General features: G+C 35.0%; 2 protein-coding genes across 4 annotated transcripts; both read right to left on the bottom strand.

Annotated features, from left to right (window-relative positions):
- Positions 1–1,046: 1,046 nt before the first annotated feature.
- On the bottom strand, positions 1,047–1,863 carry LOC140014214 (uncharacterized). Its single transcript, XM_072064641.1, has 2 exons — positions 1,333–1,863; positions 1,047–1,226 (listed from the first exon to the last, which is right to left on the bottom strand). Exons 1-2 carry the CDS (start codon positions 1,861–1,863, stop codon positions 1,047–1,049), a joined length of 711 nt encoding a protein of 236 aa, XP_071920742.1.
- A 2,749-nt stretch (positions 1,864–4,612) lies between these two features.
- On the bottom strand, positions 4,613–13,656 carry LOC113708640 (exocyst complex component EXO84C-like). Of its 3 annotated transcripts, XM_027231180.2 has the most exons (7): positions 13,296–13,656; positions 12,318–12,412; positions 9,712–10,756; positions 8,620–9,141; positions 7,664–7,852; positions 5,223–5,359; positions 4,613–5,144 (listed from the first exon to the last, which is right to left on the bottom strand). In XM_027231180.2, the coding sequence occupies exons 1-7, from the start codon at positions 13,395–13,397 to the stop codon at positions 4,913–4,915; spliced, it is 2,322 nt and encodes a 773-aa protein (XP_027086981.2). In that variant the 5' UTR covers positions 13,398–13,656; the 3' UTR covers positions 4,613–4,912. The 3 variants fall into 3 exon arrangements, with proteins under 3 accessions (XP_027086981.2, XP_071920894.1, XP_071920895.1); XM_072064793.1 differs by lacking the exons at positions 4,613–5,144; positions 5,223–5,359 and adding an exon at positions 5,600–6,681; XM_072064794.1 differs by lacking the exons at positions 4,613–5,144; positions 5,223–5,359 and having other exon boundaries at positions 7,671–7,852; positions 8,492–9,141.
- Positions 13,657–15,482: the final 1,826 nt, after the last annotated feature.

Here is a 15,482-nt window from a genome sequence, read left to right as displayed (position 1 = left end):
TTAACAACAAATAAGTGGGGGAAATTTTACCTAATATTTTCTGAGAGTTCCATACAGTCCCTTCCTCAACTTTCATTTAATTTTTTTTTCAATTTACTCATCTAATAGCTAAAGGTGTGCACGTAAATAGTAATAATAGTAGTAGTAGTAGTAGTAGTAACAACAACAACAACAACAACAGTAGTAGTAGTAGCGGTAATAGTAATAGTAATAGCAATAGCAATAAGCAATAGTAATAGCAATAGCAATAGCAATAATAATAGGAGTAATAATAATAATAGCAATTCTAGTAATAGTGGTAATACTAATAATAGCAATAGTAATAATACGAATAATACTAATAATAGCAATAGTAATAATAGTAATACTAATAATAATAATAATAATAATATTACTAATAATAGTAATATTAATATTAGCAATACTAATAATATTAATAATAATAATAAGAGCAAATGGCACTAAATACCATTAAACTATTAGCTTGGACTACTCTTGATCACTAAACCTTTTTTTCAGCCAAACATGTCACCCAACTATTAAAAGTGTAATATTTTTATGGATAATTTCGGAAATCTCCTCTAAAAGTTTTCATAATATCACTCAGTTCCCCTACAATTTTTAAAATCTCACTTACCTTCCCTATCGGCTTGACAAGATTAAATATTTCAATCAAAGGTCACAAATTGACAACATTATCCTTGTTCTTAATAACCATTTAACGAAAAAATAAATAAATAAAATTTTCTACCAAAATATGTAGATTAAAAAATAAATTGATATTTAATAATGGTCCATATTTCTCTATATCGAAGTTGTGGTGAGACAGTAAAGAACGTGGGTAAATTAAATCTAGTCAAAGTCAACCACTGAGAAGAATTTTGATGAGTAATTGACACCTTGAAAAATTTCATGGACAAGTGATAAGAAAGTCCAGAATATTTTTTAGGAAATATATCACACTTGCAAGTAGTCCTAAAATGTGACCTTGACCAATGGTTGGGTGATATGTTATCGACTAACCATTTGTGTACACTCTCATCATACTACCTCAACACCTCCATTTCAACTTCAAACTTATTGACATATGAGGACCTTGGACATGCCCAAAACATACCCTTAAGTGTTTCACTAGGATGATGCTTTTTGAAGTTGTTGCATAGATGTCTAATGCAATGTCTGTGCTCCACTCCTGGAAGAATTTCTTGGATTGCAGAACCCAATCCCTGTCATATAAATTACAAAAAAGTTCACAAATTAGTATAAACTTGCACTTTTTGCAACAATAGTATTAGAAAATATAAAGTGTTTGGCTGAACGACATCATACAACCTTTTGTCTGTCACTAATACATGTCCATTTTTTCTGGTCATGGATTTTAAGATCAAACTTTAAGAACTCGATGAACCATTTCAAAGACATCTTGTTTTCAGTCTCCACAACTGCATAGGCAACATGATAGATGCAATCATTAGCATCAAGCCCTACAGCAGTCAAGAGTACTCCCGAGTGTGGTCCTCTTAGATGGTAGCCATCAACACCAAGTACAGGGTGGCAACCTTCTTTAAAGCCTTTTTTCAAGGCTGCAAAACAAATATACAGCCTGTGGAATCTTTCTTTTCCACTATCCTCATCAGCCTCTGTCTCAACATGCACTGTGGAGCTTGGATTTGAGCTCAACAATTCCTCACAGTAGTTCCAAATTCTTGTGTATTGTTGCCGATACTTCCCTTCAATCAAGATTTTGGCTTTTGCAAGGGTATTGTAAACCTGATCCTTTGTGATATTTACATTCAACTCCTTATGCACTTTTTCTTTAAATGCATCAACTGTAACTTTTCTATTCATGCGCAAAAACTCCATGTAATGTCTAACCAAAAAATTTGAGTTTGCACGTTTGTGATAGAAAGTTCTACCACACCGATGTTCCGGTCCCATTGTTCTAATTACAAATGCATCAGAATCTGGTTCTTTTGCAGCATAAGTAAACCACTTGCATTTTCAATTCTTGCATTTTGCCCTAATCCTTCCCTTGTCATTCTTCTCCCAACTATGCTCCTTACCCCACTTCACAGAATATAATTCAACTGCCAACTACTCTCTTAAATAGCATCTTCGTGTCAAACAGTAAACCAACAAACAATTTAGGATCCTTCATGTCAATTTCTGACCTGAACCTCACATATTTTGGCTTACTTCTTGAAGTGTTTTCATCTGAGGAATCATGGCAACTATGTAACTCCTCTGTGTTCATGGAATCTGATTCCTCTTGGACAGGAATCCGGTCCCTGTCATAAACATCAAAGTCAAAGTCAGCAACAATACTTTCTTTTACTTTTGCTTGTTCTTGCCTATTTGTCTATACTGGTACTTTCTTTTCTTCAGCATTTGGTATAGCAGCTTTCTTTCCAACACCAGCATTATCTATGACAATCTGCCCATCAATTGCATTATCAATAGTAGCAGTTCAATTCTTAAATATTATGTCATCCTCATCTTTACTAAAATCGCAATCACTATCATGAAATTCTTTACCATCATCACCTGACTTAGATTCTGCCTCGTTTTCAGCCTCAACACTATCCTCTTCTTCAGTTTCAGGACCTCTCCCTTTACTATTGTTAATTCTTAGACAAGAACATGAACTGGAAGTTCTTCATTCTCAATGAAGTCATCAAATGTGATGACCACATTCCACAAATCCTCACTTTCTTTCTTAGTTTCACTTTCAACAGTTGAGTGGTATGAACTAGGATCTATGGATCTAATATGAAATTCATGAACAACATAAAGTTCAACTTTCTCAATTTGTTTACCTATGCCAACCATGTCTATTGCATCCTCTTCAACATCTATTTGCCTAAGTCTCAACCCACCATCTTTAGTAGGGATTCTATACCTATAACTGGCATCTGCATGACACCCAAGTAAGTAGCCAAAATCTCTCACAGTAGCCATATTTATTTTTGCGGCCAAAACCCCCTCAAAAAGCTCCATGCTACCACCCAAATATTTTCTTTTTGGTTTTTCAAAGTATGCCCCACCATAGAAGATATATAGATTAAACACATCCGACTCAGCACCTGTTTAATTTTCAAACAAATTAAAATAATTTACACCCACAATTTGCTAATTTACAAGCACTGCATAGTGTTGTCTACCTTTTTCAAAACATGAAAGCAACATTACAAATTGAAGTTAAGGGTTAGGGACCACATGAACCCATTTCCACAAAAAAAGGGAAAAAAAATAAAATTAAACCACCATTAGTTGCAGTAAAATCTCTACTATTTGACATAGGATAATCCCTACCAACCATGATTAAGCTATTAACATAACAAAACAGACAACATTGTAGTCCTTAAACTTACTTGATTTGCTTGACTTCCTCTCCTCAATATTACATCTTTCGTGCATGTTATCCCCAACTGCCTCTATCTTTCGATTTCTTACACCCTCCGATTCCTTATTCATCACGATCTACTTTGATTTTGTTTAGCAGATCATTGACTAAAGCCCTAGTTTTTGTCCAAGAAATTTTTTTTTGTTTTCATTTTGGGTTTTAGGTGGATATTTCTTATAAGACTTTTGTTTCGGTTAATTTTGGTTAAGGTTCCAGGATTGAAGTCCCTAAAATACCCCTTCTGGGTTGTTCGATTAGGTAGCTGATGGAAATTATGTGGTGGCGCCGCCGCTAAACTCCTTGATTGGTACTGAAATATAAGTTTAGGGATTAAATTAGCTATAAATAATGTATAGGGATTAAATCGATGAAAAAAAAGTTTAGGGACTAAATTGATAATTTTTTCTTAGAATAAAAGTTTTGTCCTTCTTGTATTTTATTCAACTGAGCAAAATATTATAAGAAATATTACTCTAAGAGGTAAGTGAAATTTTAAAAATCTCAAGAAAGCCAAATGATATCATGAAAAACCTCAATGGAGGTTTGTGAAATTATCCCATATTTTTATCATTCCGTCTGATCCAGATATGAAAGATAGACGGAAAGGGATGCATGCGACTTGCATGTATAGGGTTTGAGCTTTCTGACCACTGTCACCCCAGCCAATCTCCCTTGCCATTGGAGAATGAAAGAGAGATCTATGCGATCATTTTGGATGGGCCAGAGAGAGGTGGCTTCACCGTCATCTTAGACTGCTAGACACGAGGCTGGAGAATTTTTTGAGTTTAATCCTCTATTTTGATTGCGTTTTTTATTGGGGTTTATGGAAATATCTTTCTTTGGGGCTTTATTTGGAGTCAGATGATCTTTACATCGATTACTAACTTTGTTCTTTGGACCGTTGTTGATGGTAGATGATGGATGGGTACGACCTGTCCATTGGAGGATCTTTGTTTGCAAATTAGTTTTAGTTCAAGGACATTAATGCAATTTAGCTAAAGTATCTAATTCTTTGATGTTTATGTTTTTACCCCGGGACAATTTTCTATCTTTTCACATTGTCCCTCCAGGATTTCAAAGACATTTTAATCCCTCCCCTTCCCATTCTATTTGCATTAACGCCTGAATCAAACCGAATGACCAAAAAGTTGCACTTTTAACAGTTGAGTGACATTTTTTGCTAACAAAAAAGTTTTAAGTGACAAAAAATTGTCAAAAGCCGATTATTTGATGACATTCGGCGCCATTTGCTCTAATAATGCTCTAATAGTAATAATAATCCTACAACTCAAGTGTTTAACAGCACTTGTACAAGATCGATTGCTTATATTCCTGATGCTTAATTTAATTCTGGAGCTACTAAACATGCGATGAGTGTCATCTATCTGGCAAGCTATCCTATAACAGCATCATTAACACATACATAACAGAGAGACTATCACAGGCATATAGATCTTCAACAAAATTCTCTCTACAATCGTTCCAGACTAAGTTAACAGCTTGAATGAATCAGCTCTCGGTATCCGAGAAGACGGGGCTTTCCAGATCACCCATTTCTGCTGAGGCAAATGACTCAGAGCCGGAGCCATCCATAGATGAAAGGGAAGATGGTGATGCATCAGGGTCCGAGATGATATGATCCTCGTCAATCTCTGATGTATCTGAACCAGATGCTCCTTGAAGAAGCCTGTTTATTGCACCTTTTGCAGTCTCCACAAACCACTCATCCTCAGGTAGGGCACTGACAAGAAAGCGCTTTCCTGTTAGTATAAGATAAACCAGTGCAACAGGATTTTCGTCATCAAAGTATAATTATTACCTTTGAGGATCCACGCCTCTGGCAGAAAATGCCCTGAATGCACGAGCCATTATGGATGATGCTACCTGATGTAGATTTCTGCTTGGATACCCAGCAAAGCGTGCAATCTCCACAGTAAAGTGCATATCTAAAATCAACTGTCATGGAGAGGGAAAGGTTTAAATTATTCTAGAGTACTGAAAGTAACATGTGATGGCTAAAGACAAGCTGTTCCTAATGAGACAGCTGCAAAAACGACTCAGTTAGAGCTCAATGATCAAGGTGCCAAAATCATAGAAACCATCCATAGCCAACCAATAGGTCATAAGCATAAACAGTCCACCACCAATGTGGTGCTCAAATTAAGTACAAACTACAGAAACTTCTTCATAATATCATTTCCTTCTCTTGCTTGCTTGATGAAGATATCATCTTTGACCTCTTCCCTAGAGAGAAAGTAAGGTCCCATGAGAGTCACTATTGACATACTATTTCAGTATTCCACAATCAATGCTTCATCCCAAGATTCATATATTTCACGAGAAAAGGTCATCTCACTTCAAATAAATATTACTCTTACTATTCAAAATTGGATGCCTCCAGTTTCCATCGATTTCGTCCCATTTACACCTTCCTCAAATATTCCTTCTTTGCAAAAATCACCTAATCAGCATTCTCTAGTCAAGTTTGAATATCGAAACATTACTTCCACGTTTGTAATACATTTCCAGCTCCTAAGATTTTTGCTAACTTAAAGTAAAGCTTGATTCAGAAAGAGAGACAATAAAAATCAATAGTTCCAAATGTATCTCGATTTCTCTTGTAGCAAGCATAGTTCTGAGCAATTTCTGCTCCTAAACAGTCGGAGTTTTGACAAGCATTAGATAAACTAACTAACCTAATGCAGATCACTGATGGCCAACCAAACAGAACTGACTTTATAGACATATAACTAATTTGCAGTGTCCTTATAAATTCTCAAACCTCAAAATTATTTTGGTTTGATGAAATATTTCGAACTTTTGGCTTCATTTGGCCTGAAACATTTAATAATATAACCGAGTTGTAATCCTGGGTATGGGATCAGATCAAAACCCTTCCTCTTTCTTTTCTCATCTTTTATTTTCTTGTTATTTTCTGAGTCCAGGTAAAAGCCACTCATGTATTAGATAAAGATTCGATTTCTTTACTCCAACTTCCTGCTTGCCTAACCTTGTGGACGTATAGCAGGAATGTTTACCACCCACAGATATGCTATTCTCGGCCTTAATGCTTTTTAATGATTAAAATCTACATAGATATACACACAGAAGCATATACAAGCTGAGCGATAGAAGTTTTCAAATCTAAGTTTGTTATGTAAGTTCAGTTATATTAGCACATACAGACTAAGATGACATTAATACCCCAATCCAAATCCTCCTGGAACTGTCTGATTCTAAATCCCTTTTAATATATATTTTCTGCACAACAGGAGCCCCTACAAGAGTGAATGAGAGCAGCATTACTAAAGCATTTCTGCTAATACATGTTTATAGAGCTAAGGCTAAGGAGCTATTTCTCATATGCTTTAGCTTTTTCAAAGCAGCTTAAAAAGTGTTTCTCAGAAAGCAGATTTACATTAAAACTGCATTTCTTTTATAAAAATTTTGAAAAGAGAAAATTGTATTGCAAATGGACCTCCAAGGTTCCATTCTGCAATTGATTTTTCCAACTTTAAGCTCAGTTAAGAGTAAAGGTAAAATGAAACTAGCAGGACTAAATATATTTTGGCTTACAAAAAGGCGAACAGATAGAAATGAGAAAATCAGAGAAGGCTATAATATATCAACTTAAACTAAAATTTGCAAAGAGAAATGATATAGTTATGAAACTTGAAGGTGTAAATCAAATAACCAAGTTATGTAAGAAAAAAATAGCATGCTTGAGAACTGGTCTGAGATGACCGATTGTAATATTGCAGCTGTATTGAAAACTCTCTTCCAGACCATATTTCAGCCCCATGACTGAGATCCAATGATGGATTTATTTAACACAAGGTCTTGTCCATCTTTGTTCAAAGTCAAGTACTTGTAAAGACAATACTCCCCAGAACAGGATGAAATGCTATTCACTGAATTTTGTCTGCAGATTCATGTTTTGACCATATAAATCATTAGTACACAGTTTATATAAATGAGGGCTGTCTGGTGCAAAAATCAACACCATTGCCATTGCCAGCAATTTTTTTCAGCAAACTCTTCCATCAGTTGCAATTAGAAGGTGTGTAAGCTCCACTATTTCCAATCAGAAAAGGAAACATTGGGTCTTTTTGCTTTGCTTTTTCAAATTTGATCATTTCAATGGTTACAAATGATTCAGTTGTACTGTCTTCCATGCCATCATGTATCTTCAAATTAATTCCATTTTCATTTCATTAATTTCAAGAGTAGAAGAAAACAAGCAGCCAAGATAAAATATACCTGCTGCAGCCCTAAAGGCCTTAGAGGAGTTGAATCATCCTCTAGGTCACCCCAAAATTCCTGCTCGTCTGCTAACCATAGCACCAGTGTCTCTGTTAGACGAGCTAGTAAGCCTTTTTGTAATTTATCTCTTCCCAGTAAAACATCTCCAGCTACAATTCCAAATTGCTGCAGCTTCCCAAATAGTGCCTGAATATACCTCAAACAAAAATCATTAGTCTCCAAAAATCAAAATAAAGAAGTCCAAAACAAGAATTCTTCTTCTACTATAGATGACTAAAACAAAATTGAATCATTCTAATATGCTTATAGATGACTAAAACAAAAATGAATCCTTCTAATCGGCTTTTTTTTTTTTTTTTTTAATTTAGTAGGGGAGGAGTGGGATTTAAGAAGCGGAGAGGAGGAAAGGGGATTTGATCCCAGGACCTCTAAATCTTGAGGCCTCTGATTTGCTGCCCGCAATTATGTGCGTAGCAGAAATATGGAGTCCATACTCACTGAACAGAACAAAAAATTCATCATTGCAGGAATTTAGGAAGCAAATGGTCATACTGAGTAAAAAAAATTTTTCCTATGTGAACAGAAAAGGAAAGTTAGTTCCTTGCCTTTCTGATCAAAATAAATATTCCAATAAGCACAAACAAAAAAAGTAGCAAGCAACAAGACCAAAATAAGTAAATAAATAATTAGAGATAGACAAAGAAAAAATATTCTAGCAAAAGATTTTCCCCTCCAGAACAATCTCCAAAGGTAATGCACTTTTCTCGAATAAAAAAAGATGAGTATAAAAACTGATGCAAAAGAGATAAATCTCAAATTACTTACTCAGAGACGTAATGACAGATCACCATGTAGCTAAAAGTAATCAGAAAAGGCATGTAAAGGAAAATCACTTCAAGTGTGTAACATGTAGAATGACTTAAGAAAGTTTTCATCGGCTGACTGACGATAACCTGAAATGGTAGTGATGGAAGTGGATCAGAATCCCAAAACAAACCCTCCTCTTTTTCTTGTAAATACGTCTGTGCATCTAATCGTGTTTTGTCATCTCTGGAGTAGATAAAACTAACAACATATTGTCGGCAAAAATGATCCTTAAGTTTGTCGAGGGAATGCTGAAGCTGACGCCTCCAATCTTTAGACTCCAATGTGTTATTTGCGGAAGGCATTACATTTTCCACAGGTCCAATTCCTGCTTCCTTGCTTTCACTCAAAATGTTCCTTATTTTGGATACTACCATTGGCAATAGTTCCTCAGCAATAGTGAAAGCAGTTCCTAATAATGCAAGCTGCTGAGAATCTGTTTCAGCTCTAAAAGGGACATCTGTCAGATCCGTAAGATTTTCGTCTTCAGAGGTGCTAGGTATGGCTTTAATCAATACATCAATGTATTTGTCAAAAAGTTGTGAAATTCTTGTCAATATATTGCCTCCAAAGTGCAAAATGACCAGATGAGTGAGCTGCTCCACTATGTCCTGTAATGAGTAAAAAAAACCCAGACATTAGACTTGTTCCTCGCATCTCATCATTGGTATAAAAGAAGCGTATACCAACTTTTACAACAAGCTTGAATCCCAAGAAGTGCAAGCAGTTGAAAATTAAGCCGATTCAATCATACAGAAAGAGATTTAAAGAAGCCACCACAATCCCAATTTCTCTAGCACATGCCCAGGATCTAAGAAATCATATGCATAACATTTTACACATGGTGAATCTTAAATGAAAGTGCAAAACCCTTATTCAGACATCTGGCAAAACCAAAAGAAACAGAACAGACAGCCAGCAATCTTGAGCAGCATAATATAATTTCCAGAAGATGGAACAAATTATGCACTCTCAGACCAGGTCAAAACATCCCATGCAAGAGCAGCAGGCTATCAGTAAGAAGTCCAACTAAATTCATAAGTTAGTTCAAAAACATTACAATCGGGAACCAATCTATTACAGAGCAAGACATGCCGTGCATCATCTCTATCAAAATTATGTGCCCATGCAGCTTACAGCAGATTTAGTCTGGCAAATGAATCATACAAACAGTCACTCACTTTGATGATAAATATAAACCTGATTCCACTTTCAACAAGCGAACTGTCAGATGAAGTTGCAAAAGTAGTCAGAGGAGAGGCAAATCGAGGTGATAACGGCATGCTTTCATCACTTCCCGAAAAATCAAGAATTTGTTTTCTAGCCCTTCTAAAGTTTAATTCCAAGACTTCTTCGATATATGGTTGTAGAAGCACCAAGAGCAATTTTGAAAGTTTAAGTCCCTGCAGTTCCAGGGCAGAGCAATGGTTGAGACTAGCCTGAATGCACACACTAGCCGCACGTAAAGCAGTAGCACTATCAGAAGATGGAGCATGTTCCTTAACCAACCTTACGAAAGATTCAATCTCCCATTCTGCCCACTGAACAATTTTGTTACTATAAACAGGATTGTCACCAAACAAGTTAGCAGATTCTTTTGTTGTCAACAAAATAGAAGAGAAAACAAGGTTTGACAATGATGTTGAATATGTTTCAGGGTAACAAGGACACAGTGGAAGAAACGCCTCAATGCTTTTTTGGAGGCGTGATCCATATGCCTTGAGAAGTAGCTGATGTGCAAGGGGAACCTTCCCAAGCTTCAACAAGCCAGATAAAGCTTTTTTTAATTCACCAATGCCAATTGATGGTTGCTCAATTGTATCAACAAGCTGGTTTTCAAGTATCAATTTTCTTTCCAACAAAGCAGTCCTGTAGAAAGATGGTTCATTAGTTGACGTGTCAGCAGAAATTTTGAGCTCTGGATGACTTCTTTCCTCAGCATCTATGGCCTCTATCACCTCATCCATTTTGTGCTCGGCCAAGAGAACATCTATATTTTCCAAGAACACCATCCTTTGATCCACTTCTTCAGTTGAAAAGGTATTATCAAGCTCAAGGACTTGAGGTCTATACTCAACTTCCTGAATGTCATCATTCACATGGGTCCATTCTTCCAATTCTCGAGCAACACCAGTCATCAAATCCTGAAGAAGGATTCCGTGAGCAGAAATATGCTTTCGTAGATCATTTAACTCATGCTCCGTTTCCACAACTTCTTCACATAATCTGCAAATCGATATTAGACATTTAATCTTGTAGAAACAAGAAGAAAAGTTATTTAAAGTGCAGGGCACCTGAGCAGTTGTAGAGCAGCCATGGAACCAGCAAGGTGAAGGAAAACATTTAACACAAAGTATAGTGCTTTTACTGAACTAACATTTTCTTTTCTAGCAGATAGAGCCAGGATAGACTCTAAGGTTCAGCAGTTAAACAGGTAAGAACTAAAATATGGCAATAGTACAAAACTCCAAAAAAAAAATATTTAGTTCATCCATCAGCATTAGACTCCAGGCGCCAAAGTTGTTAAGACGAAAAGATTTCACAAGCATATTCAAAGGACATTATTTGACTCAAAATAAGTTGCTAATTTTTTTCCATTTAAACCTACTGTATAATTTTTGGCTCTCATAGTGCATAGTTTTATTATACAGTAGAACAGATTTTGCATAACTAAGCCCTAGTAGTGCTTACTAAAAGCTTTCTAAGACTTTTTAAGTAAGTTTAAAGGCATAATTGTGCACAATTTCACAAACTTAGAAGCGAATTTTCAGCAATAATGAGGCAACCCTCAAAAATAATATGGATATGAAGCAATATTATCCCAGAAGTCAGGGCAGCATGTCAAATTTTTCTTGCATTGTCTGAGAGGTCTTGATGAAATCATTTTTAGGAAGAAATATGCTCATAATCTCATTCCCATAAGTTCCTCCTTGAATACTGTAACAATATAATATATCTTGGAAGTCGAAAGGTTTGGTCGTCTTGTCATATAGCATACAAGAGCCTAAAAACTGCACATTTTAAATCCTACATTTATACCTCGAAAAGGGTGTCAGAGGTGTTGAAACTTCAAGACCACATCAAATATAATCTAATCTATAGACCAAAAACGTAGAGATTGCTAGCTGAATTAGCAGAATCAAGAACTTTATTATATTTCAAGAAACCGAATCTTCATAAAATGATACTAGGAAAATTACATGTCACCCCTCCCTAAATGCAGATGTGGCTAGACTAAACCGAAAATGTGCATTGTCAGATGATTTTTTCCCAAAAGGTGGTGCTTAAATCATTGTACCATACGATATATTGTATGTTGGCATGACTGCATTTACAACTTCAAGCTACTTAAATTCAGGTTCGGCTTAATTTTGAAAAAAAAAAGAAAAAGAAATTAGCAACAAGACTAATTTTAAGAAGTATTAATTTATACACGTCAAACATTTTAAAATCATTTTCCATTATGTTTGTCTTTTATTTGGGGGTACTTTAGATCCGAGATTCTATCAGCTAATAAACTCAACATAATAGGAAGTTTGATCCTAAAGATCTTTTGAAGTCACCAATCATGGCAAATAAATAACTTTGAGAAGTTTCTGCTAGTATATAAGAATCTGATTGGCATTACTTTTTACCCTCTACACCAAGAAAGGAAAGCAGAGACAAGATATATGCATACTGAAACACATTATAAGTATTCAAACAACAAAAAATGGGAGATCATACAATCTAGATAGACTTTATACTGCATAATGTAAGAAGAACTTAAACAGTGCCACTAAAGTACCTCAAAAAAGCTGAGTACTTTGTTCGCATATTACCACACAAGTTTTCCACAGCATCCTTTAAATCCAAAAGCTCAAAGCAAATCTTTCTGATGCCCTGCATAAAATAGAGAAATACGAATACTCAATTGCAAAAGATCAAAAGATTAGCTATAAACTTAGAACATCTCAGCTGCAACAACATACGTATTGCTGACAGAACATGTCCATATTGTTCTTTTTCCCCATTTTCGGGGGGTAGGAGTGGGAGATGGGGAGGGGAACGTGAAAAGTACGCTCTATTAATAAACTCTAGATTCAACATTACATGAAGCAATTTTTAATATACTTTAAAGGAGTTGGAGAATAACACCGAGAAGAACTTTAAACTGGAAAAAGTAAAGGCAAAAAAGCAATCTTACAGCTTCAACCAGGAAATTGCCGAAACCCATTTTGGAAACACAGCAACCACACTTGCTGCTGACATTACATTTGATATAAATCACTGGATTCAAAAAGGGACAAATGCAGTGTAATTGGGGAAGAAAGACATCGGAAACTGCAGCTTTTTGCTAGAAATTCATCAATTAGACCAAATGGGACAGAATCCAGCGCACTTACAAATGACGAAAATGCAAGATTTTGTAGAAAGTGATTCAGCTGAACAAATCGAAGCAAAACTCACATAAAAAAATTACAGCTTTTTGCAAGAAACTCATCAATTAGTCCAAATGGAACAGAATCCAATGTACTTGTAAAACGGGGAAAAATTCCAGATTTTCAAACAGATAGAGTAAGGCAGAAGGTTATTGAAGCAAAATTTACAGCTTTTTTGCCAATAAACTCATGAAACAGTGGAGTAATCATGAAGAAAGCTGTCTTTTCTTTTTAAATTTCTTTTAATTCATCATTTTGGGAAGGGGAGGAAATCAGAAATGGGGTTTTGATGACATCCATTAATGATGGCGTTGGTGTTTAATTTCTTTTACTTTAGTTTCTACCTTTTCCGTATTGGATTGATAAATGGTGTCGATCTTGTGCTGTGGGGTCACACTCTCAATTGCAGGGAAATCATCATCTTCTTCACTGCTTTCCATCCTCATTTCTTCAACTCCTCCTCTCTTACTTCTTCACAGTTTCCTCCTCTTCTTAGTCAAGAAGTTAGTTTATTTGCAAGAACGAAAGAAATGTTTGCCTGTTTGAATACACACACTCACATACTCAAGTCTTGAGACTGTAAGAGCAACTCACTACGCTCTTCGGGCGAATGGCTGATGAGCTACTCTTGAATGAATACTTTCTTCGTCTTCTTCTTCTTTTAACTTTTTTTTGGTAAAACCCTTTAGGCCTCTCTTTCGTAAACGCGTAAATGAATGATTAAATAAACAGTGCACGGCTATGGAATGCGATTTTTTGATAGAAAATTTTTAATTTTTTATGAAAATATTTTTTAATATATATATATATATATATCAAGTTGTTATAATTTTTTTTTTTGCAAAAATTCTTAAAAATAACAATCCAAACAAGATTGTATGGCACATATTAGTCATCAAATTTTCTTTATGGACACAAAAGTAACTAAATTGACAAAAAGGGCCACTAAGGTTATTTTACCAAATTCTATCGACAAAAAAATAGTTGTCAAAGATCATTTTACCAAAAAATAGTTGAATTTTAATGATTTGTCGATTATTTTACATTTTTACTGATAGAATTTGATAAAATGACTTCGGTGGCCTTTTTTGCCATTTTGGTGACATTTGTAGTAACAACAAAAATTTTTATGACTAACTCGTACTATATTTGATAATTTAGTGATCTTTTTGATAATTCACTCGTAAATAAATATAAATGATTAAATGGTATCCTAATATATATAAAAGCGGCCGGAGGAGTTGCTGTTTCAGCTACCGTGATTTTTCGTCAACCATTTTCGTAATTATGCTGAAGTTGTTGGGCTTTGTGGTCTTTTGATGTTGTTGAAAGAAAACCAGAAGTTAAAAGTACATGCGGGGAAAATAACGCGTGTCCGGACCAGATGGGCTGTATTAGAACGCTAGTGGGGTATGTCTTGTTGTTCGTGTACCGTTGATAAGGCTTGGGGGTGAATTCAAAATGAAACCAATCTCTAATTCAGTTTTTGAGATATTTTTAAAATATTTTATTATAACAATGTAAATGAAAAATTTTTACTATAAATATTTTTTTTTTAAATATTTGATATATTATATAGATGAGATTTTTTAAAATTATTTTTGTTGGTATATTATTGTATAGTATTTGAAAATTTTATTTTTGAAAAATAGACCAATCCATTCAAAACTTGGCTCGGCTAGCTCGAGCTCGCTCGATTAGTAATTCGAGTTTCACAAGCTGTTCGAGATCGACTCAGTATACTCGATCGAAAACTCGAACTCGAGCTCGAACTCGTTTGGGAGATGAACATTAGGGCAAAGCCGAAAGAGGAAAGAAAAAATTAGGGCTAGAAACAGGAAAGTGAATTAGGTAAAAGTATCAATACACAATGAAATGACACTAATGACCCTACTATTCGATCCTATTGAGCTTAAACGAATCGAGCATAGCTCGGCTCGTCTATTAAATGAGCCTAAGTTGAACTCGAACTTGACTCGTTTCTCTCAGTAAACGAATCGAGTCGAGCTCTTATTGAGCCGGGTTGAGCTCGGCTAGCGAGTTACTTGGTTCGATTAACAGCTTTAAGTAGAGGTGAAGGATGTGGTAGGAGAGTGTTAGAACTTTGTCAATTTTTATTACCTTTTCTAATTATTCTACGACAATTTCCTAATGCTACAAACTAATCTAAGGTTGTATTGAATAATATTAGGGCTTTGGGTTACAATGGATTTAGAATATACTGTTTGGATTGACTATTTTTTCAAAAATTCAAATACAATGTTGCAGTAATACACAAATAAAAATAATTTAAAACAATCTCATCCATACAATAAATCAAATATTTTAAAAAATATTTATAATAAAAGTTTTTCATATATACTGTTACGGTAAAATTTTTTAAAAGCACCCCAAAAACAGCTAATTCCAACGGAGCAGTTAATCCAAACAGCTAATCCATACTTAAAGTATGCTATCTTTTGTTGCTGGAATTGATTGTATCAGAATCAGATTGATGTTCTCTATTGAGCTCTACATATTTGTGGCTTTTA

Source organism: Coffea arabica, chromosome 9c, assembly GCF_036785885.1.
Source record: "Coffea arabica cultivar ET-39 chromosome 9c, Coffea Arabica ET-39 HiFi, whole genome shotgun sequence".
In the NCBI taxonomy this organism is placed as follows: domain Eukaryota; kingdom Viridiplantae; phylum Streptophyta; class Magnoliopsida; order Gentianales; family Rubiaceae; genus Coffea; species Coffea arabica.
This window is presented reverse-complemented; position numbering and strand designations above follow the sequence as displayed.

Bases quoted from the DNA above. Each gene is read 5' to 3' on its own strand.
- LOC140014214 (XM_072064641.1), bottom strand. From the start codon at position 1,863: ATGGAGTTTTTGCGCATGAATAGAAAAGTTACAGTTGATGCATTTAAA. The intron at 1,227-1,332 runs GTTGTATGATGT...TTTATATGACAG, and splicing joins GTATTAGTGACAGACAAAAG to GGATTGGGTTCTGCAATCCA.
- LOC113708640 (XM_027231180.2), bottom strand. From the start codon at position 13,397: ATGAGGATGGAAAGCAGTGAAGAAGATGATGATTTCCCTGCAATTGAG. The intron at 12,413-13,295 runs GTAGAAACTAAA...TATTTTATGCAG, and splicing joins ATCAATCCAATACGGAAAAG to GGCATCAGAAAGATTTGCTT. The intron at 5,360-7,663 runs GTATATTTTATC...TCTCCATGACAG, and splicing joins GGCCTTTAGGGCTGCAGCAG to TTGATTTTAGATATGCACTT.